Raw genomic sequence first — 24,433 nt, forward strand, 5'->3', positions numbered from 1 at the left:
CACCAAAGGCACTAGAATCCAGAGCTGCTAACAAATGGTTGTTAACAGATTACATTTCCTTTTTCCTTGAAAGATTATATTTCATTCATTAATTAACATTTCCTTGAATTGAGTTAATTAGAATGGCAACTTTTAGGAATCCCCCTAAGTTGAAATAAATTATGCAATTTCTACAACATGATTAAGTCTAATGTTGAGGAGAGGATTACAATTGCAATATACAGAGATCACCACCCCATAAAGATTCTAAATCATTAGCCACATTTCTTCTATTGCATCAAATTTAAATCTTAACAGATTTCCTCGGCCTTTCGTAATCCATCAATGATGGAGGATCATCCAACCATTGTGCGCTTGCGACCCCTAAGCCGTACTGCAGTTCACTGTGAAACGACAAGAACACAATAAATCAGATTAGGGACGAGATAGATACAGGAGAAAAGGTCCTACTAAACTTAAAAAATGTAGTACCTTGAGCTAGCTTGTCCAATGTGGAACACCACTGCTTTGATGACTTCTTGTATGCAGCAAGTATGAGATCCATCTATACATCAATTTAAGCACCAATTAGATGATAAGGTTGACCCGAATGGCCCTTTCTAGGATCTCCAATCGGTTCCGAAATTGCTTATTTAAACTGACATGTAGAACCCAGAATTCACTGGGATTTTAACGAATCTACTACGATATGAAGGCTAATCTTCTAAAACACTGACATGTTCTTGCATACATGATGATTTCACATATAATGTGTTCATTATCAAACACAAGCTTCGAAGAAGAAGAAGAAGAAGAAAAGAAATGGTTGGTTTCTTACCACATTCCCACACGAAGAATGCATCGAAATCAGGGCTCGTTCAAGCACATACAAGTCAACAGCTTTGTCTTCTGGAAGCGTTGATGTAAAGCTCAGACCAAAGTCGATATGGACCAAAAGAAATTACAAAAAAAAAAAGGAAAACGGAAGGGTCCGTTTGAGATGATGCAAAAGGTAATTAACGTTGAAGCTAATGCAGAGACCCAAAGCTAATTTAAGAAAAATTAACTACTGACGAGCTTATTGGATTCATCTCTGATTAACATGTTTGACGTGATGAGGTCACCGTGAACAAGTCCACCGTCGTGGAGTTTGCCAATTGCGTCACCAATTTGGGTGGCTATATCGGCTAACCGTTCTTGAACGACGCCGTTTGACCCGAATCCGAGGAAAACGTCTTTAACGGAAGGGCCCTCCACGTACTCGAAAGTCGAGGTATGGAGCACGGGGTCGACGGAATAATGAACCGGAGTTGAAACGCCGAGCCGTCGAACCTTAGTCATGCACCTAGCTTCCTGCTCCGAACAAAAACAAAAGCACTGATTTTTATTCGATTGAACTAACCAAAAACAGGAGAAAATGGTTTGGGAGGGGAAAACGAACCGCGTTTAAGAGCTTGAGAGTGAGCTTAGAATCGAGAGAAGGGTGTCTGTATTTCTTGGAGAAACGTTCTTTGACGATGGACCTTTTTCCCGCGAATACTGACTCGAAAACTCTCTGTAAATGGGAAACAAAACAATGGAATAGAACATAAATCGGAACGTTCTTACTTTTTTGTATCTCAGAAACAAAAAGGGAACATTTTTGAACTTACAGCTTCAGCTCCTTGCTTAACCAGAAAGAGGGCGTCGTTTTCAGAACCAGTTTTGGGGTCGATCTCCATTAGGAAAGTGTACGTTACGGTGATCAGCAACGCAACAACGATATTCTTCGGTTAACTGACAAGTTTGAGACTTAGCAGGCGGCTGTAGCGTGGGACTCAGGAATTTGGCAGTTTTTCTTTTTTTTAATTAGGGTTCTGATTTTCTTTTGGGCCCTCAAATGGATAACAGATGAATTGGGATCTGCTCTCGAAACCCAAACGAAACGACATGACATATATAGATCCCAAAATCTCTAATTAGCGGTAAATGTTAGATCAAGTTGAGTCAAGTTAAAATGTTTAGAATTACATGAGTTAAGAAAATTTAAGTTATTCGAGTTGACGATTTTATCTCCCAATGTCCCATTTCAATAATCTTTTATCTCCATCGACATCTATACGGGTAAAAAGGGTATATATATAACATCTGGACCTTGACATACGTGATAAAAATACGGTCGTATTCATGTGCAGTATAGAAATCAATGACCTGTTCTCGAAATACCAGCTAGGAACCAAACAGTCAACTCTTTCATGTTCTCTGGGAACTAAAACATATGTACGGCAAAACAAATGAATGAGGCTAAAGTTTAATCACGGGCCACGACGGGTGAAACAGAAACAGCCAGGAGATTGGTCATCAGGTATCATGCCACCTCCCTTGCTCGTATCTACTGCTTCTAGCAGCCTCACCACCTCATCCATGTCAGGGCGTCTATCGGGGTGCCCGTCCCAGCATTTCCGCATGATGCCTGCTAATGATCCGGGGCAACACCTTGGAATCTCTGGTCGTAAATTCTACAACCAACGATATCCGATGTCGTTATCATGTATATACCATCAGAAAGTTCAACCGAAAGTATCAGAGGAAAGGGTAAAGATTCGAGTGCAAACGCCAAACGTCCACTGGTTTTGCCAGAAAGATTAGAACTTCGAATTAGATTACTCTATCAAATAGGTTTTAGAATTTTAACTCGTACCTGTGCTACTACAGCTGATGAGACTTCAGCAAAACTAAGATCAGCATAGGGCATATCACAGCAGTATATTTCCCACAAGCAAATTCCAAAACTGTAGACATCGCATTTCCTATTGTAAGGCTTCCCATCAAGGACCTGCAAGAACCAGTGAATTACGTTCTCATGCGGTTGATAAGAAAAGTTTGCGTCGTTGCGCTACTTATCGGATAAACAAATCATACGGTCAATGGAAGTCGAAGGAGTGGATACCTCTGGAGCCATGTAACCAAGGGTGCCTGTTTCCCCGGTCATATCTCTCGGATTCTGAGCTTCAACTCGAGCAACACCAAAATCAGCAATCTTCAAATTTCTACGAGAATCTAACAGCATATTTTCTGTCTTGACATCACGGTGTACAATCTTTTTGGAGTGAAGATAGCTCAAACTGCAGAAGTTGAACAAAACATATCCATTAGCTTTACAAAGACTAAAGGTTAGAAATCCTAATATACCTAAAACATTTACTCACCCTCTAGACAGGTCCAACGCAAGTTGAACCACCACCTTAAAGGCAAGTTTCTTCCTCCTGTTTCGGATCAAAAAATTCTTTAACGTTCCACCTGGAAGGTATTCGACAACAACACAACATGCTCTGGAAGGAAGAGAATTGTTAATCCCGCTTGTCGAGTCTTTGGACGGGATCTTAAGGTCGGAAGTTCCCATTGAAGCTCCAATAAACTGTAAAAAAAAAAAAAAACAAAAACTCATGATTTGAACATTGAAATTCAAAATAGTCAATTAAGTCATGATACTGCAATGGCAACAACAGTCATAACTCGTAACAATAGAAGAAGCTCCCCGGGGGGGTGGATAGAAAAGGCAGTGCCATTTTCCCGTGCTAACTAAATTATAAATTGGTTTTACCTTTGTAACATTCGGGTGATCAACCTTATGCCAAACAGCAACCTCCTGCCGGAAAGATGCACGAAGAGCGGCAGCTTCAGCGGCTGTGGCAATCCCATCCTCGCCCCAATCCAATACCTTCACTGCAAAAATTAAGAACCTTAAGAACCTCTTTGTAGTTAGGATATCAGGAAACCAGATGTTTGCTTAAGAACATCACAATTGCAGTGAAAAGCATGTTTTAGTATCAAATACGAGCACAATATAGGCTGCAAGTCATACAGAGTACATGATTCGACATTAGTGATTACCTCCCCTAGATACGTTCAAATCAAGCATCAGAAAGTAAATATGATATCAACATACTGCCATCTAAAGAACTCAGTATAGAGAAGCAATTCGGAGCAATAAGCCGTTCGAACCGAACAAAGGAAACCGACCCGAGGCTGCTGGTCCCTTTATCCAGAATTTCATAGCAGAAGCAAAATATTCATTGAAATCAAGATTAAAGTTTTGCAGTTTCAAAGCGAAAAGAAAAATTAGGTGCCATGGCATTCTCATTTGCACACAGAAAAAGAGCAAGTTATAATCAAACTTCAAGCACAAACTAATCTGTATTACACATATGACCCGACGCTATAATCAAACGTAAATATACGAATTCATCATCATCATCTGTTACAAGTTTGAAGTTTGAACAACTAAGAATTTGTATTTGAACCAATCAAGACAAGTCAAAAACAATAAATCGATGATGAACAAGATTACCTGCAACATCTTGGTTATCATAAACGCCACGATAGACAGTGCCATAAGTTCCATGAGCTATAACATGCCTGATATCGAGTTTAGACAAATCAATCTCCCACTCTTCCTTCTTCGTCACAGCTGAAACAATCCTGTCGCTGGACCAAGCCCTGCTCAAGTGCTTATCTAGTTGCAAATCCCAGCTCTTGAGATCTATCTTATCGGCTCTAGTAAACATGTCCTTGTTGTTGCTAACACTCCCTACGCAAGACCCCAAGGCCTTATCCCCTGTTTTCGCCACAGCTTTAGCCCCATCACCACCCTTGTCTGTCGCCATAACGATAAACAGATAGAACCCCCCCCCCCTTGACACACACACACACGAAATAAACACAAAAGAATTAGTCGAACAACGATGAATCGATCAAAAAAATCATACCTTTTGAGTCTGAAAAGGAGAGAAAAGGGAGGTGTGTATATTATATAAGGTATAAAGATGAGAAGATGAAGAAGGAAGAATGGGGTTTTTTATCAATAAACGGAGGGGTTTTCAACCTTACATAAATATGGAAAATCATTTAGAGCATATAGCATAGAATAGTATGACGTGTGTGTATATATGTATATATATTTTAAAATTCGACCGAAGAAAGGGATGAAAGGAAGAACAATGACCATTGTTAAGATTTTAAGTTTTAGTCAAAATCTAATCAATGAAATAAATAAGTTTTAGTGAAATAGTACTAGTTCTCCTTTAAAAATTGTATTAAACTTAATTAAGATAATTAGATTTATATAATTAGGGTAAAAGGGTAATTTTTCCTCTATAGTATACATAATTTATCACTTTTGCTCTTGTCGTATTTTCACATCAATTTAACCTTCTAAATTGTACAATTACATCATTATATACTTCACTCCTAACTTAAAACCCTAAATTATAAATTATAAACCTTAAACCATGACTCATGACCTCTAAACCATAAAACATAAACACTAAACCATAATTTAAGGTTTATAATTTAAGGTTTTAAGTTGGGAGTAAAGTATAAAATTATATAATTAAACAACTTTCAGGGTCAAATTGATGCAAAAATACGATAGGCGTAAAAATGATAAATTAGGTCTATGACAAGGACAAATGTGACCCTTAAACCTATCATTATTAAATAAGGGTATATGATGTAATTAGATGTAATTTATGTGTTTAATTTATATTTATAATTATGAAATATAAATTTATATTATTTTTAAATATTTTTTAAATTAAGCAATATCTTATAATAGATATTTATATAATATAATTCAAAATAATAATATATTCTTAATAATCTATAATAATTATAAATAATATTTGTTCGTAATTTATTTAATCAGTGATAACACAAATTCTATCGACATAGCTATTTCAACATAAAATTAAAAAAAATACTTCCTTTATACTATTAAGTGAATTCTCAAAATAATAACAAAAAATCAAATATAAACGATGATTAAAAATAAAGACAAAAAGACATTAAAACTTTTTGTATTTTTTTTTTAAAAAAGCAATGTGACACTTGTATTATTTTTTTAATGTGACCCTCCCATTAAAAAAAGTTAAATGTGACTATTTGACTAACAGTTTTTATCATTTGAGCGTTACGATGTTGATGTAATAGTCAACTATGATTAATAAGGTGAATGATAACATGACAAATGAGCTAAATTAGTAATTCCAACATGACATGCGAACTATCACGCCAGTATCATAAATTGTCATGTCTATAATGAGATTATCATGTCAACGGTGCGAATAACCAAACATTGAAAAAAATAATATGAAAATGGTTGTCCCTTTTTCCCATATGTATGGGGTAAGGGGGAGGTAAGATAATAGGCTACCCCCGTTGAGAGCAGCTTCCGTAAGAGACCTCCGAATTATGAAATACCCTCCGTAGAATTCGATCCCACGACCTCAAGGTTAAGAACCTTGTGCTCTACCAACTGAGCTGAATGGTCATTTTGAAAAAAAAAATATATATAATGAGCTGTTATGATTTTTTTAAAATAAGCCGTACTCATTGTATCCAATGCCATGTGCACACGTGTAGCGTTACAGCGTATTTCAGCAAGAGAAAAGAAAAATCAAAGCAAACACATTCCATTGTTGACGTCAAACGATAATAATAATTATTTGTGCGAGAAAATAACCTTAGTAATAAAAAATGTCTTATAATATACGATTTTAATCAATTTTTTTTTGATTTGTCAAAATGACTAACTAAATCGCAATGCGATCGATAATTCGCAACGCGATCTCCGGTACCGCAAATCAGTTTCTAGATTCGTAACGCGAACTTCGACTATCGCAACGCGAACTTGGACCATCGCAATGCGATTGCGATAGCCCAAGTTCGCGTTGCGATTTTCCAAATTCGCGTTGCGATTTATTCAAAATTCGCAACGACTGTTGGTATTGCATTTGTTTCTTAAGAATTTTCTCTAAAAAGATAATATTTGTGCGGACGTGTCGAAGACACGTATTACCACGACCACGACCACGGACGGCGGCGGCGGCGGCGCGCGAGAGTACCCCTTGTTCTCTATCACTCAACAAGGAAGTGGGAAAGCCAAGCCTTAAATAACATTCCCAGTAGTGTTTCCAATACTATGTGGGATTGAGCATTACCAACACTTGTTTCCAATACAATGTGATTATTCGGGAAACAATTAACAATCATGCACCTTAAAACAACTGAATCAGCAACCAATTGCATTAGTATTATACGATTAAATATGTCATAATTAAAAGTCAATCTATAATCAATCGCGATTATTGCAATTTTAAGCAAAACATTCAAAAATAATATCACTATTTAAGGCTCAATCCCACATAGTATTGGGAACAAGTGTTGGTAATGCTCAATCTCACATAGTATTGGAAACACTATTGAGAATGTTATTTAAGGCTTGGCTTTCCCACTTCCTTGTTGAGTGATAGTCGAAGTTCGCGTTGCGATAGTCCAAAATCGCAACGAATTTGGAATAAATCGCAACGCGAACTTCGACTATCGCAACGAATTTGGAAAATCGCAACGAATTTGGAAAATCGCAACGAATTTGGAAAATCGCAACGAATTTGGAAAATCGCAACGCGAACTTCGACTATCGCAATGCGATAGTCGAAGTTCTCGTTGCGAATCTGGAAACTAATTTACGATACCGGAGATCGCGTTGCGAATTATCGATCGCATTGCGATTTAGTTGGTCATTTTGACAAATCCAAAAAAAGTTGGTTAAAATCGTATATTATAAGACATTTTTTGTCACTGATGTTATTTTCTCTTATTTGTGCTAATATTATTCCCCTTTTACGTTCTTTCTTAATTTATTAAAAAAACTAACAACTATTTAATTTAGTAAGATAAGATATTAGATCGTTTAAATAAAAGTTAAAGATTCAAATTTTGATGTATATGAATATAGTAAATTGGGTTGAGAATGTCACTTTTATTTTTATATATTCGATCTAAATTGATCGATTAATCAATGCAGTTATAGAAAGAACACAAAAATTAGTCTAGCTTAGTTGACTTTTTCACATCAGTATTTGATTAAATTGGAATGGGAATAGTAAATACCGTGTCGTGCCGTTGTCCTTTGTAGGGTCCTTTGAATTGAAGTAATCGTTGACTGATCGATTGGTGCGTGACAATTCGCTTTTACTTTTAATTTTATGCGTTTGATAATTGTTTTTCTTTATTATTTATAACTATCGATATTTAATTTATTAATTGATTAATTTGAATCGGGTACTGTAAATATAAGGACGATTTTTTTAACCTAATTTGTTTCATTGGCAATCGCCATGATTCAAACTCGTGACCTTACTTAAAGAATTTAGTGTCTCATTCCACTAAATCATCTATTTTTTTTTTGTATTAGGAAGTGTCCTCAAACAAAGAAATTAAAAATGAACGGTTTTATAATATAAAAGTCTCAATATATCTATTGAAACAAACGATTGGATGTCGAAAATACAAAGTTAGATAATGAAACTCAATAATGATGAACGGATATTTTCGTTAGTTGGCCAACCATCATATTACTTTCTAAAAATATAAAACAAGAAATATTAAACACTTATTTTTAATGAAAAGCTCTTTAAACACGTAAAATTAACTATAGATATAATCTAAACACTTATTGTTTTAATTAAGTCTAAAAATTAACATGCTGGGATTTTCTTTGCCAGAATAATGCCTCTTCCACTTTCTTCCTACTTCAAACTGTTCAAAACTTTGAATATATTTTACGGTTATTATTCCATATATCAGTTGTTTTAAATTAATTTTCTTTAGTTTATTTATTTCTAAGTACGAATCTAAATTTTCAAAGGCTCTTACACATTGGCAATGACTTTTATTATTATTAGTCAAAGGATGTGTGTGGACGTGAACGAGCAGTGCCAATGTGACTTTGAATTAGGACCCCTAATCAAACTCATGGTTTGGGATAAGCCACGCGCATTGTAATGTTCAAGATTTAGAGGTTTTTTTAGATTACTTTAGGAGGATTATAAGTGAAATATTAGTTTTAAAAATGTTTAATTATTCAATAATATACGTTTAAATACATTGTAGTTTGATATTCGAACCTGAAATTTATAAGATAGATATTAATTAATAAGCTGACACCCCCAAAATAATAACAATATATACACAATGGGCTAATTTTTTACTGTAACGATGTGGGAAAAAATTGCTTGAATAAAAACGAACTAAAATTATTTATTTGAATAATCCATGTGCCACACTAACCCCTAGATCGCAAGGAACCTCTGTTTTGAAAATCGGATTGGACCGGTCGGTTCAATCGAAAATCGTTGCTTAGTCTGGTTTAATCTAAACCGGTTGAATCGCTATTAGTAAACCGGCCAGAACCGCTGAATCGTTCGAACCGGACCGACTGAAAATCGGAAAAAACCGGGAAAAACCGGGATTTTAATTTTTTTTTAAAAAAAATTAAACCAAACAACGTCGTTTGTTAAACGAGCCAAGTCGAACTCGAGTATTGCTGAGCTCGACTCGAACTTGAAAACTTTAAAAGTAAGCTCAATTCAACTCAAACTCACAAGCTAAAAATTATCAAGTTAAACTCAAATTCGAAATATAATATTGAAACTTGAACTAAAAAATGCTTGAACTCAAAAAAAATTAGAAGCTCGATTGAAACCTAAAATTCGAGCTTGATTTAAGTGAAAAAATAGTTATATAATTATAGTTATATAATTTTGTTATGATTTTTTTAACCTCAAATTTATTTTTTAATTATAGTTATATAATTATATTTATTATTTAATATGTTTTACCTTAAATATTATGTTGTAGTTAATTTGAATCATTTTGTTCCACTTGATTTTATGATTTTTAACTTATATATGTTATGACTTGCTTTGAATATGACTTGTGATATAAAAAATTATTTTTTATTAAATATTTTTAGTATTTTTATTTAATTTTTTAAATAATTATGACGTCGTTCGGTTCTTTCGACCGGTCGAACCGATTCGACCGATTGAACCAATGAACCGATAGCATAACCGGTTCACTAACCAGTCCGGTTCTGAAAACCATGCAAGGAACACAATGTGACTCCAATTGGGAGATGCATTGTGCTCCAATTTTATTTTATTTTATCTTGCAATAATAGTTAAAATTGAATCTAAATCATAAATTCTAACACCTAAATCCTAATCCCTAACCCCTAAATCATACATAAATCTCAAATTCTAAATCATACAATTATTAAAAATTTAACAAAATTATTAATATAATATTTTTTTAATAATTACATAATATTATTTTATAATTACACATCCATCGCCCAGAAATAGTCCTTAGGTGTTGCAAACAACAATAAAAGAAAAAGGGTGGGCTAGAAGTAGCCGTTAGCAAAACGAGTGTTGAACAGGCATTCACATGCCCATCGGGGAACTCTTAGTGGCAGTTGAAAGAGAAAGTGGGCCTCTGTCCTCCTTGCTTGCGTAAACTTTAATACAGACGGACAGTAGCAATCATTTAGAATGGCAAGCTTTTAGAATCTTTGATGCCGACGGTGGTGGGGTCTGTCATGTGCGCCTGTTTTGCTTTTGATGAGATCTGGGACTAAAATAGGAGATGGTGGCCCCAGCTCGTGGTGGTGGCCGGTGGTGGATTGGTCATTGACTCCATTGCTGGGCGCAACATGATGCACAAGGAACAGGGAACTTCCTGCCCGACTTTTGTTATCAGTTTTGTTGTTTTTTTCTCTCTTTTGTCCAAACCGAATGATGTCTGGATTTTAATGTATTGTTTGGACATCAAGTAGAAGCACCAATGGTTTGTAGAGATCAAAATATCATAAATTGAATATCAAATTTAAACAACACTCTAACTTCATCATAATGATATTATCTTGCGTTAAAATTTTAAATAAACCCTTTAAATAAAAAAAAATTATATATAATATGTTACTAACCAAACTTAACATGAAACACATCAACAATCGGTTGATATAGTAAGATTAAACACTAGATCATTTAAATTAATCTAGTGGGATGGGACACTAGATCCCTTAAATTGAGTAAATTGGATTGAAAAAAGGTCACCTTAGTAGTAAATGACTTGTTATTTTTTGATGTCCCGGGTTGGAGCCCCAGAAATACCAAGAGTTTGAGTGTTCTATGTCAAATGATCGAGAGTTATCTTTCAACGTTTATTGTTCTGTACAAAATAATTAATATTTGTATTGACCTTAGCTCATAAATGGTCAACCATACATTAAACACTGCCGTTAATTACCTCCCGAACCCTTTTATTTTAGGACTCAAATGATTAATGAAAAAGTTATGGGTCAGTTTTAGTTAGGGGATACTTGGAATGGGGAAATTTGCAACCTCTCAAATTTATTGAAGTTAAGGAATTATAGTTAATAATTAATAAAGCTTTGCTTGTGGATTTCTCCACAAAGGGAATGATTACTTTCTGTAAAGATCATAAGCAACAAAATTAAGAACAAAAAAGACTGCTCAGCTGCAATGATGTTATCCATATGACACCAAATGGTCATAAAAGCGAGCTTATACGAATTAATAAACCAAGTTAAAAGCGATATAAAACATGTGAGATTAGTGTTGATTCAGTCCGTCGCTCTGTCACTCCCCTTTGCTTCGTTGAATCTCTTATACGTACGTACATGCACAGTGTATACGTGTACGTGTACAATTATGTGTGTGTTACGTGTATGCATAAGCGACAGATGTTCTACCGACCAATATATATGTATAAAAGCGACGGATGGTGGTGGTGCCCGCGGCGGAAGTTCGGGTAATGTGGAAGAAGCTTCCTACAGCCGTACAGTTTCTGCAAGGCTTGTACAGTGTCTACGTGTTTGCTTTTCATCTTCGCATTCTATGTGGATGAATCGGTAACTCTAATGTAGGGCAATCTAATTTAAGTTTAAGATAGTAACGGATGAATGTTGAATTTAAGATGGACACGTATCTATTATAGAATTCAATTTTTTTATATTAGTTGTTTATTTTATTAAAGTTATCAATTTTGAAACTGTGCTTGCTCCATATGAAAATTTTTCGTTATTAATATATATGAGTTCATCTTGAAAAATATTTTTGAATTCATCACTGGATTAAGAGCTTCAACTGAAAATATTAGAAAAAAGTTAATGTTTTAGATTGTGTCTAATCGAAAATGTCATTTTTTCACATTTTTTTGTGTGTCTATTCATATCGTTTTTTAGCCTTAAATTAGATTATCGTCCCTTAGAATTTTACAGATTAAACATGCTTTAAACAAATCTGACTATGTGGGATCTCTCTTCACATTAGTAATTAATGTTTTAAACCTTGTTTAGACGTCCAAACTGTTGTTATAATTGAGAGGGATAGTGAACTGCAGTTATATATTTCTTTTAAAAATTACATTTTTAAAATTTTATAATAATATTTTAAGATTTGGGTAAGATAGACAAATGATCTTCGACTATAAGTACTATTTTATTAAATCACTCGACTATTAAAAGTTACAAAATGATCATTCGACTATAGAGTGTTGTTTTGTTGAGTCATTTAACTATCAAAAGTTACAAACTAGTCACCGAACTATTCATTATGTTCTAAATTTGTCATTTTTCGTTAAAAATTTAATGATTTTCTGCACATTAACATGATGATTGAGATGTGATAGTAGTTTGAGATTATGAGATCAGATTTTATCATATCACAGTTAGCAAATTAACATGACTGATCATTTTACAATTTTTGATAGTCAAAGGACTAAAGAAATAACACTTTATAACCAGAAGAGCATTTTAAAAATTTTAATAGTCGATGAATCCAATAAAATAGTACCCTGTAATTGAAGATCATTTATAGTACTCTACTCTTAAGATTTTTAATATATCTTTTTAAATTTATATCTCACATAAGTTTTTACATCCATTTCGATAATGAATCAACTTTGTCATAAACCATACTTAACACCTAAAGGGACAACTTTGTCATTTAACATCCACCAAACCTTTTTTTCTTTCTTTCCAAATTTGCTTGTTTGTTAATTTTCCTGTCTTAAATAAATACCTAAAAAGATTTTAAGCTCCTTTTATTTTATTTATTTAATGATTTTTGTCATTTCCATATGCTCTTCCCTTTCTAGTTCTCTTTTCCTCTTTTAACAGCCTTCTCAACATAACCGGCGGAAACAGAGGAGCAAAGAAAGAAAAGTAAAGGATGAGACTTGCGCCTGAGAACGATTTATCAGAAATGGGTTGAGACAGGGAAAAGAAAAAAAACTAATGAAAACCCAGAAACCATGCTTTGTTTTTCTCAGTTTGTAGTAAGTTTTTTTTATTCTATTCTACGCTTCCTTTTTACTGAATTTAAGCAAAAATCCTAAGCCTTTAGAGATAATTTAGTTGATGAATCATGCTTTGAGTTCACAAAAGTTCAGTCATTTTACGGTTTTTATGGAATGTCGTTGACACTTGACAGTGAATCTGCAATTTTCTAGCATGTTTTTTTTTTTGATTGAATAGATTCTATCTTCCAACACGTGTTTGAAAGTATGTGTTGTCTTCATCAGGTAACTTAAGGCGGTTTCGGAGACGACAGTTACGGGTAGTTCTGTGACATAAAGTTTTGGACCGTTAGATTATCTTGATCAGGTTATTTTTATGCCGTTTATGCTTTGATCTCTTCATGTCCATAATCATTATTAGGTCTGTGCGTTTCCTTCAAGTCAAAGCTGAATTATTTGGTTTTTTGTTTGTTGGTGCATCAGGATTTAAGCACAAGGACTGAGAAATTTCAATACTTGGTATTTTTTCTAAAAAATAGAAGTGGCTGGATTTTAATCATCTAGGCTGATCCATCGCCTCGGAACGGTGATCCTTGGTCGGAGATCGTCGGGAACTGGTGTTGTTGGTGGCGTTGAGTAACAAAAGTCATGACAACTGTGAAGCATTCAGATTCTATTGGCATGTACTCATGGTGGTGGAACAGTCATATAAGCCCCAAAAATTCAAAATGGCTCCAAGAGAATCTCACAGGTACCTCTTCATTGCTACAAAAACTGGAAATTTCATCCATGTTATTACCATTTTTGCAGCTGTTCATTTGTTACAGGAAGAAATGATATGAACTGTAAACCGTTTGCGTTAATAGTTAATATTAAGTTAAAATGCGCACGAACCTTCCTTTCGAAGCTTGCTAAGTTGCAAGTTTCTGCATTTAAGCCACGAGGAAGTGTATACTGAATGCATCTTTGCTTTGGTTAATCAGACCATGTGTGCAAGAACTTAATTGATTGATGAAACCCTATGAGATTTCTAGTGATGGTAATGAGATTTATGTAATTGCAGTATTAAAAAAATTTTGATTCGTGAAAATTTCTTCTGGTTCAACAGATATGGATATTAAAGTCAAGCAAATGATCAAGCTCATCGAAGAAGATGCTGATTCGTTTGCTAGACGAGCAGAGATGTATTACAAGAAGCGTCCGGAGTTAATGAAATTGGTAGAAGAGTTTTATCGAGCATACCGTGCAATGGCTGAAAGATATGATCATGCAACCGGGGTGATTCGTCAGGCTCATCGGACCATGGCAGAAGCATTTCCAAACCAAGTTCCCCCGGTTTTTGCAGACGAATCACCAGGAGGTTCGGTAACAGAGGTTGATCCCTGTTCACCTCTGACTCCACCACCTTTACATGGACTATCGGAGCCTGATGAGTTGCAGAAGGATGCTGTGGGACTCTCTTCACTCGATATGTTTGGTTCTGATGAAGCTACAAACCATGCCAAGTTCGCAGAAGGAAGGGCAAGAAAAAGTCTCAATTTTGATGATACAGAGGAGAAAGAACAAAGTGTGCAAAATAATGGAGGCCCTGATCTCAGTGATGAAGTCCCTTCTGAGTCCGAACGAGTGAGTAAGGCTGAGGTGGAAATTTCAAACTTGAAGAATGCTCTTACTAGATTAGAAGCTGAAAAAGAAGCCGGCCTACTTGAGTACCAGCAGAGTTTGGAGAGATTGTCTAATCTAGAGCGAGAAGTCTCTCGTGCACAAGAAGATTCCCAGGGAGTTAACGAACGAGCAAGTCAAGCTGAAGCCGAAGTTCTGACTTTAAAGGATGCCCTTGCCAAATTAGAGGCTGAAAGGGAGGCTAATATTGATCGATACCAGCAGTGCTTGGAGAAGATAAATAATCTTGAGTACAACATAACTCATGCACTAAAGGATGCTGGAGAACTGAATGAGCGAGCTACAAAAGCCGAAATTGAAGTCAAAGCCTTAAAGAAGGACCTCATCAAAGTAGAAGCTGAAAAGAAGGACGCTCTTACTCGATACAAGCAGTGCACAGAGACTATTAGCAATCTGGAACAAACATTATCAAATGCTGAAGAAAGAGCCAGGAAGATGACTGAAAGAGCAGAGAAAGCTGAAACTGAACTTGAAACTCTAAAACTAGTGGTTCTCGAGCTGACCAAAGATAAGGAAGCTGCTGCTCTTCAGTACCAGCAGTACTTAGAGACAATTTCTCGCCTGGAAAACAAACTTGCTCGTGCCCAGGAAGAGGCACAAAGCCTCCACAGTGAGATAGACAACGGGGCTGCAAAGTTAAAAGGTGCTGAAGAGAGATGTAGCCTATTGGAGAGAACCAACCAGAGTCTGCATACTGAATTCGAGTCTTTGGTGCAAAAGATGGGAGATCAAAGTCAAGAGCTAACAGAGAAGCAGAAGGAATTGGGGAGACTTTGGACCTCCATACAAGAAGAACGCTTGAGATTTATGGAGGCCGAAACTGCATTTCACACTTTGCAACATTTGCACTCTCAATCTCAGGAAGAACTCAGATCTCTGGCCACCGAGCTTCAGAATAGGGCTCAAAATTTACAGGACATTGAAACACGCAATCACAGTTTAGAGGCTGAACTGCAGAGGGTCAAGGATGAGAACAAAGGCCTGAACGAACTCAATATAAGTTCTGCTATGTCCATCGAGAATTTGCAAGGAGAGATCTTAAGCTTAAGGGTGACTATAGCCAAACTTGAAGCAGAAGTTGAACTTAGAGTGGACCAAAGAAATGCTCTTCAGCAAGAAATTTACTGTTTGAAACAAGAACTCAATGACTTTAACAAGAGATACCGTGATATGACAGGGCAGCTGGAATTTGTTGGCTTAAATCTAGAAAACTTTGCATCATCTGTGATGGAATTGCAGGACGAGAACAGAAAGCTGAAAGATATCTGTGAAAGGGACAGAGATGAAAAACTAGCCCTACTAGAGAAGTTGAAAATCATGGAGAAACTTATCGAGAAAAATACCCTTTTTGAGAATTCACTCTCAGATATGAATGTTGAGCTAGAAAGTGTTCGGGGGAGGGTAAAGATTTTGGAAGAATATTGTCGCTCTCTTTTGGGAGAGAAATCCACCCTCGCTGCAGAGAAGGACACAGTTATTTCTCAGTTAAAGATCGCAACTGAGAATCTGGAGAAGCTTTCGGAGAAGAATAACTTTCTGGAGAATTCCCTTTTTGATGCAAATGCCAAGCTCAAAGGATTCGGAGTTAAATTAACTAACTTAGAAAATTCATGCCTGTTGCTTGGTGATGAAAAGTCTGGTCTCATAACACAGACAGACGGTTTGATTTCTCAGTTGGATGTCAGTCGGAAAAAGTTCGAAGATTTAGAAAAAAGATATCAGGGATTAGAAGAAAAATATTTGAGTCTGGAGAAAGAGAGAGAATCAACATTTTTTGAAGTGGAAGAGCTACAAAAGTCGCTAGAGGCTGAAAAGGCGGAGCATACTAGCTTTGTGCAGTTGAATGAAACCCGAGTAACTACTATGGAATCACAAATTCATTTTCTACAAGTGGAAAACCTGTGCAGGAAGAAAGAATATGAAGAGGAACTGGACAAGGCCATGAGTGCTCAAGTAGAAAATTTCATCTTGAGGAAATGTGCACAAGATCTCGAAGAAAAGAATTTATCCCTATCGCTTCAGTGTTGGAAACTCTTAGAAGCCACCATATTATCAGAGAAACTTAGCTCTGAGTTGGAGCTCGCAAATTCCAAGAAGCAGATGGAGATGAAATCCTTGTTTGATCAAATTACCATACTAAGGACGGGGCTTTATCAGATGTCGAGGACTCTTGAGATTGATGCTACCCATGGTTATGATGATATGAGCAAACAAGACCAATCAGTTCTTGACCGTGTATATGGAAGGTTACGGGATATGCAAAATTCACTTCTAACTCTCTGGATGAAAATCAGCAGTTCTTAATTGAGAATTCGGTTCTTATTGCTTTGCTTGGGCAACTGAAACTAGAGGTAGAAAATCTTGCTAAAGAGAAGAATTCACTGCACCAGGAGTTGAACATTAGGTCTGAGGTGATTCCGGAGCTGCAGAAAAGAGCTGAAAAACTTGTGGATATGAATGAAGAACTGAAATTGAAAGTGATAGAGGGAGGCCAAAGAGAAGAAGTTTTACAGACTCAAATACGAAGTGTTCATGAACAACTGTTAGTCTTGCAAAGGGAATATCAGAGTTCATTGGAGGATAACCACAGGGTGGTAGATGAGAAAAAGTCTTTGATGAAGGAAGTTGTTGACTTGGGCAAGGAGAAGCATAATCTAGAAGAGGAAAACTCTGTTGTCTTTGCTGAAGCAATATCTGAAAGTAACACTTCTCTCATTCTCAAGGATATTATTGCTGATAATTTCGAGAAAATAAAACATCTCACTGACAATCTGGATAAACTCAAATGTCTCAATAACAATCTTGAGGGAAAACTGATAATGATGGAGAGAAAGTTTGATGATATGCAAATGGAAAACTCACATCTCAAGGATTCAATGAGAAACTTGGAGAATGAACTGGTGTCAGTTAGATCTGTTGGTGATCAGTTAAATGATGAAGTTTCGAAGGGAAAGGATCTGTTGGGCCAGAAGGAGATTGTGCTTTTGGAAGCAGAACGAATTCTCAGTGAAAGTCAAGAGGAGAGAGCCCAATTGGAGGAATTTGTAGAGGATCTTACAACTAAATATGAGGAGGTCATACTGATGGTTGAAGATCAAAAGAAGCAAATTCGGAAACTATCCAGAGATTATGACCATCAAAGTAAGGAAACTGAAAGCATTCGTCAGGCTAATCAGAAACTTGAGGTTGAATTGGCCAAATTTAATGGGGAACTTGAAGAAAGGAAATGTAGGGAGGACAGTTTGAGTGTTGAACTACAAAAGAGAAGAAATGAGGTTGAACTTTGGGAAAGTAAAGCTGCCGCATTGTCTGGTGAGCTACAGATTTCTACTGTACATGCAGCATTGCTTGAAGAGACGGCTCATGAACTTATTGAGGAGTGTGACTCCAAAGCTATGGAGGCAGAAGAGCTGGAAAGAAGTGCTAGAATATTGAAACGTGAGAATGAAGAATTTAAAGTTCAGTTGGCAGCATATGTTCCAGCTGTTGTTTCTCTCATGGACAGTGTGACATCATTGGGGAGTCGAACTCACTTGTCTCCTAAATTTCGTGCAGATTGTAACGATGGATTAATGGTAATGTCTATTCGTTTGCTTACAAGTGGCTTAATGGCTGGATTTTAAATTTTGATAAAACAAATCAATGCGGCCTTCATACTATTTGGTTGAATATAAAACTTCTGTTCTAACCCAACCACATATATCTTTGACTTGTATGAGCATCTTGTGGTTTATTTACACAAGCAGTTGATATTGCTGCATCCGGTTCCCGAGTTTGCACCCATATACATTTACTAGCCTGATCTTCTGCACAAATTATTGTTTAAATGAGAAATATATTTTATTATTTTTGTTGAATTAATGCCAGCTCAATTGTTTCTATGACCTTAAGATCCATGTATGTTGACAACGCAATGGATATTGGATGATTATCAGGTGTGATTCTTTGACTGACAGTTCTCTTGTTTTCAAGGATGCCGATTTGGCGACTGAATTGCAAACTGGAAATTATCAACAAACAGGTGAAGGCCAAATTGCATCAGTTGAAGATGGTTTTCCCGACTTGCAGGGTATCCATAAGAGAGTTAAATCTATTGAAAGTGCAGTGGTGGAAATGCAAAAGCATGCGTCAATTGAAAACTTAACCCTCAATTCCAAACTAGAGACTGCCATGAGACAGATTGAAGAGTTAAGATTTGGAAGCAGCTCACGTCGAGAACGAGTTAGAGCAAAGAAGCACGTGAATGCTAGACAAGACGGGGGGAAACTTGGCCTTGGATTTGGTAACAATGTCAAAGTTCAGAGACCAGCATCTGAAATTTCTGAGGACAGTGAAATGATGATGAAAGACATTCTGCTTGATCAAACATCCGAGTGCTCATCCTATGGGTTAAGCAGGAGAGAAACTACAGAGCTTGATAATCAGATGCATGAGTTGTGGGAAACCACTGACCGTGATGGTAACATCGCCTTGAAAGTTGGCAAGTCTCAGAAGATGGTCGCCACTTCAACTGGCAATCAACGGATTGGTACAGCAAAGGCGCGTAGGAGCAAAAATCTCTCTACAGAATCACTCGTGAAGGAGTTGGGTGTTGATAAAGAGAGCTCTAAGAGATTTACAGAGCCTTACCAAGAAGGAAGCAAGAGGAAGATTTTAGAAAGACTTGAATCTGACGCGCAAAAGTTGGCTAACCTTCAAATAACCGTGCAGGATCTTAAGAGGAAGGTGGAGATAACTGAGACAGGAAAAAAGGGGAAAGGAATTGAATCTGGTACAGTTAAACAGCAGCTAGAAGAATCTGAGGACACCATCATTCAGCTATTCGACATCAATCACAAACTGGTGACACACATTGAAGATCGTTCTCGGTCCCTTGATGGGAAGCCTGCATTAGGATCAGATGAGAGTAGTTCTTTTAAGAGACAAAGAGTAGCAGAACAAGCTCGAAGAGGGTCCGAGAAGATAGCTCGGTTGCAACTAGAGGTGCAGAAAATCCAGTTTCTCTTACTGAAACTTGATGCAAAAGAAAGCAAAGGACCAACCAGAATCATGGAGCGTAAAACAAGAGTTTTATTACGGGACTATCTTTATGGTGGTATAAGAAAGAACCAGAACCAGAAGAAGAAGAAAACACCCTTTTGCGCATGCGCAGAACCCCCAACGAAAGGAGATTGAGGCAATGACCAATCAGTGTAGTTTTCAGTACTGAGAATTTAGTTGCACTGTCTATAGATCTGCCCTTCACATATTTATTTCCTTTTAGAGGTTATCTTCTTCTGTAGTTTAGAGATCCAGCCGTATATTTCAGGCACCATCGAAATCGAATGGTAACAAAGTGTACTTTTGTAGCCTAAAACTTCCCTTCTCTATAGGTTTAACTTGGCCTAAATATGGATCTTAATGGAAATTATTTTATTCTAGCTCACATAACTGTTTTTTCGCATTGCTTGATCTTTCATAGTCATATTTCTCTGCATTCTGTCTACAGCTGGTTTAAGTATTTATCTGCACAAACCGATAAGTACAGGGATTATCCTTAGAATTTATCCTTATAATGCTATAAAGATTTTTCTTTGACCAACTTGAAATACTCATTTCTTGCTGAAAATCTCATTGCTACGACAAATTTCATCGTACAATTTGCAAATTGTTAAAAAGAGGAAGAAATAGCCTACTGCATCTAAGCTTTTAAATTTGGTTAATTTCCTGTTGATTCAGCAATGCCTAAACGCTCGGTTGCATAAAGATTACCAGTTAACTTAGACATTGTTCCATGGCTGCGATTCTGCTGGTTTGCACGTATGAAGTTTGTAATTGCAGGCTTCAACAGCTTCTCCTACTGTCAAATATACCCATTCTTGACCTATTTTTTCCAGGAACTTGGACTTGTTGAGCTTATTCATCACTTCGGCTCCAGGGTTGGCCATACTATCTAAAACAATATATATATATATATATATATATATATATATATATAGACACACACACACACACACGAAAATCAGAATATGTTTTCCAGTGATAGAATACATTCAAAGTAGTATTGTACGGAAAAAATACCTTAATCTCCCTTCTGTCAGTAGTTTGCTTGACCTCTTCAAGCATGCTTATTCCACTGGTGTCAATGTTACCAACAGCTGTGAAACAAAAAGATGTAATCCTTGTCGGAACTGTAATTAAATTGACTGTTGCTGTAGTCATCACTCACCGGCCATATCGAGTATGACATAATGTAAGCTGGTTTTCCCTGTTGATTTGAGCTTGTCTTCTTCGTCATCGATCCATCGTATTATCCTGATAAGATCAGACATGAGTTCAATTCGATCGGATCCTATGTAGTTAGTCTGATAATTGAGCAATGAAATTCTAGTACCTTTCTCTTAAGTAACTTGAGTTGGCAAAGTAAATTGGAGCATCGATCTTGAGTACGAGAACACCATGAACATTGTTTGTATTCAGATATTGCTCGACGTTTCTATAGATCGTCGAATTCGGAAAGTTTCCCAGTAGGGGCGGAGCATAGTGAGGCCCAAAGGAGCTCCAGCCTGTTAAATTTGTATATTTTATATAATTTTGTTCTAATAATATTTTGGTTCATGTAAAAATAAATATTTAAATTAAAAAATATAAAATTTTATTAAATATTTAATCAAGTAGGACCGAACTAAAGAAGGATAACCCCATGTTCTCGAAAGTTTTGATCTAATAATAATTTAGGTCATTGTAAGTTTTAATATTACACAAATTAAGTGTTATCTTATGAATTTTGAGTTTTTTTTTTATAAATCTAGCATGAATACAAAGTAATATATGTACAAAAACTCAACTATTTAATAATGAATGCTCATACCCCTACATTAACAGTGCTCGAACTCATGAAAGAATAATCCAACATTTTAGCCCTGTCAATATTTAGTTCTGGTTCCGTAATGTCTTCGGCCTTGCAACAAACAGCAGCAATCTCAGCACAGAAATCACAACCTGCATTTTCATATAAGAAAAAAACATTCGTTGGGGTGAGGATGAAAAGAACAATGTTATTTAAGCCGTGCTTGGTTGATATTTATGTGATCATACCGCTACGACTAAGCCAACCTCGACGCTCGAGAAAACGACGCCAACATACGCGACCATACACACGGGGAAATCGAATTTATCGACGTTCCAAAGATGAACAGCGGCATCATAGTCGACGAGGCCAAGCATTGCGGAAACTATGATCGCCGACAACACCACGAGGGGAGTGTAGTAGAACAACGGTGCTAGGAACAGAAACGTGAACATGACCACAACGGCCATGATAACGTTGGACATTGCCGTTTTGCATCCGGCATTGAAGTGCCAACAAGATATTAAACGCTTAATTTACCCTATATAAAAATGCAGAATATGTCACCTTTTTACCATTTTAGTATCTTACCCTAACTCTACGTGACTGTACTTTTTCCAACAAAAAAAATGCAAATTTATATTTGTTTAACAAAAACATCATTTGACTTACAATGATCTTTTCTTTTTAGTAAAGCTACCTAGTCATTATTTATTATGGTTAAATTATGATATCAGTCCTTTTATCACTCTCAAATTTGAGATTTAGGCATTTTATTTTGACTTATTTTCTTCTATAATGACATTAATTACTTCAAATAGTTAATAACGATTATTATTTAAGTTAAAATGCACTTCTGTCTCTATCGCTCTGTAAGTCTGTACTTTAAAATTAGTGAGTATCAACTAAGACGTTCGCCAATGCAGGCGATATTGGTCTTGCTAAAATGTTGACCTCTGATGATCTTGCTTCATCTGTGAGTATCAGACATATCGTGCGGGTTTCATACAGTTTTAAAAGAATGGGTAGTGCTTGGACTTATTAATACTTGTATTTTTCTTTTGGCAGTAGGTCAAGTTATAAATAATGGAGATTAGGCTTGACAGATATTTCTTTCAAGTAGCTAGCGATACTGAGCAATTGCTTTGTCACTTGCGAGTAAAGAAATTTAAAAATCTTGCTTGAATCAACAATATCTTTGAAGAACATTTAGTGTTCTCTTGAAGATTTGTACTTGTGGCCTAACAATTTAGAACTCAGAGTTCAAATTTCGAAAAAAGAAAAGAATGCATGCAACATGTTATTTATGTCGGACATCCTTTTGAGGTACATAGCTTTCTCGATTCAAATATAGTCGTGCCTAATTTATGCCCTTAAATTACTTTTTTCTCTAAACTAAAGGACCTCTTGAATGGCCCTAGGTGCAACAGCTTCATGAAGAAAAATAGATTAATGGAGCAAGATAGTGTGGGTCTTGGTGACATAGGCAGAAGGCGGTCATTCAGCAATGACAGAGCCTTGAACCCTAGCGTATCTGAAACCGAACATGACTCCTTACGTTTTATTCAAAGAGAGCAAGAAATTCCCAGTTATTTGTACAAAAAGTTCACAGGATTTTCTCCTGCTATTGACAATGAAGAGATTGCGATGGACTGGTCAACAACAACAAAGTTTCGTACTGTTGACAGCGGAAGTGTCCGTAACTCCTAGGAAGCACGTAACAACAGCAATGATATCTAAGATTGGTCAAAAACATGATTTGGTAAGTTACATATTTGTCCATAAATCCTTGAACTACAGCATTATTTTTTTGGTTGTGGTAGGATTTTCTTGATTATGACTGCTTAAAATCTAGTAAGAGTTTTGGAAACTGAGCAATGGTGAATTTGTACAAGTTGACAATCCTGGCCGTTTCCCTGTGTGTTGGATATGGAAAATTTCTGGGAACTGAGAAATATAATCTTTCAATTAATTTACAAGTGTATTTGCGTACTTAGCCTGTTAATATGTGCAGGTTCCAGTATCACAAACGTCATCAAGTAAATCATCCTACTCATCGCGCAGAGTATCTCTTCCACTGCCACAAGGACTGCAGCCCCTTCTAGAGGCAATGTTGGTTCGCTTCCCAGAAAGAACTCCCCAGATATCTGTGTCAATGCCCCACGAATTGACAAAATTGCAGAGTTCCCTTTAGCTTCTTCTATTGATCTGGTTTTATCGAATGCGTGGAACCTCATCAACGTCGGCCAAGTGCTCTTATTCATCAATCGACAGTGCTGACCGTTCTATCACGAAGGACAAGTGTACAGTTCAGGTTCTGGACAAAGTTGTCAGCACATCGAATGTCAGCGATCAGAGCCTTGAAGTCAGCTTGGAGCATAACTGTGTTGTTGTATCAAATCTTTCATCTTTTGAGTCACGGAAGCTGTAACATCCCAAGTCAGGGTTAGTGACTAATTGCAAATTTTGAAAGTTTTGTGATCAATTTAGAAATAAATTAAAAGTCTCGGGAGTTAAGTAAGAATTTTAATATTGGATTAAATAACAATGATGGATGAACTAAAGGGGCAAAATGATCTTTTCTTGGGAAAGATTTTTATCTTCCCTTTTTGAGTATTATAAAACGTGGAAAAATATGAGAGAGTTTCAGACTTTTCTTCTTTGTTCTCTCCTTTTCCACCGTGAAGCCATAAGCAAAGGTAAGATCTCTTGTTAGTTGATATTTAGCTGAATTTAGGATTTGGTTATGATTATTGGATGATAATTAAGCTTTAGGAAAGCTTAAATCATCTTAAA

General features: G+C 36.2%; 3 protein-coding genes and 1 pseudogene across 3 annotated transcripts; 1 reads left to right on the forward strand and 3 right to left on the reverse strand.

Annotated features, from left to right (window-relative positions):
- Nucleotides 1-220: 220 nt before the first annotated feature.
- LOC120152046 (EKC/KEOPS complex subunit TP53RK-like) lies at nt 221-1,786 on the reverse strand. The gene is made up of 6 exons (XM_039164341.1): nt 1,632-1,786; nt 1,421-1,534; nt 1,049-1,332; nt 818-926; nt 472-544; nt 221-373 (listed from the first exon to the last, which is right to left on the reverse strand). Exons 1-6 carry the CDS (start codon nt 1,698-1,700, stop codon nt 336-338), a joined length of 687 nt encoding a protein of 228 aa, XP_039020272.1. The 5' UTR covers nt 1,701-1,786; the 3' UTR covers nt 221-335.
- Nucleotides 1,787-2,121: 335 nt separating this feature from the next.
- On the reverse strand, nt 2,122-4,822 carry LOC120152043 (serine/threonine-protein kinase STY13-like). Its single transcript, XM_039164339.1, has 7 exons — nt 4,728-4,822; nt 4,310-4,653; nt 3,563-3,684; nt 3,168-3,376; nt 2,909-3,083; nt 2,660-2,794; nt 2,122-2,477 (listed from the first exon to the last, which is right to left on the reverse strand). Exons 2-7 carry the CDS (start codon nt 4,623-4,625, stop codon nt 2,274-2,276), a joined length of 1,161 nt encoding a protein of 386 aa, XP_039020270.1. The 5' UTR covers nt 4,626-4,653; nt 4,728-4,822; the 3' UTR covers nt 2,122-2,273.
- Nucleotides 4,823-13,742: 8,920 nt separating this feature from the next.
- Nucleotides 13,743-20,233, forward strand: LOC120152041 (annotated as a pseudogene).
- A 315-nt stretch (nt 20,234-20,548) lies between these two features.
- On the reverse strand, nt 20,549-23,073 carry LOC120152031 (sulfate transporter 3.1-like). Its single transcript, XM_039164331.1, has 7 exons — nt 23,020-23,073; nt 21,886-22,167; nt 21,738-21,789; nt 21,182-21,320; nt 21,017-21,102; nt 20,858-20,945; nt 20,549-20,736 (listed from the first exon to the last, which is right to left on the reverse strand). Exons 1-7 carry the CDS (start codon nt 23,071-23,073, stop codon nt 20,568-20,570), a joined length of 870 nt encoding a protein of 289 aa, XP_039020262.1. The 3' UTR covers nt 20,549-20,567.
- Between the last annotated feature and the right edge of the window lie 1,360 nt (nt 23,074-24,433).

This window comes from Hibiscus syriacus, unplaced genomic scaffold, assembly GCF_006381635.1.
Source record: "Hibiscus syriacus cultivar Baekdansim isolate YM2019G1 unplaced genomic scaffold, ASM638163v2 tig00111084_pilon, whole genome shotgun sequence".
Taxonomy (NCBI): domain Eukaryota; kingdom Viridiplantae; phylum Streptophyta; class Magnoliopsida; order Malvales; family Malvaceae; genus Hibiscus; species Hibiscus syriacus.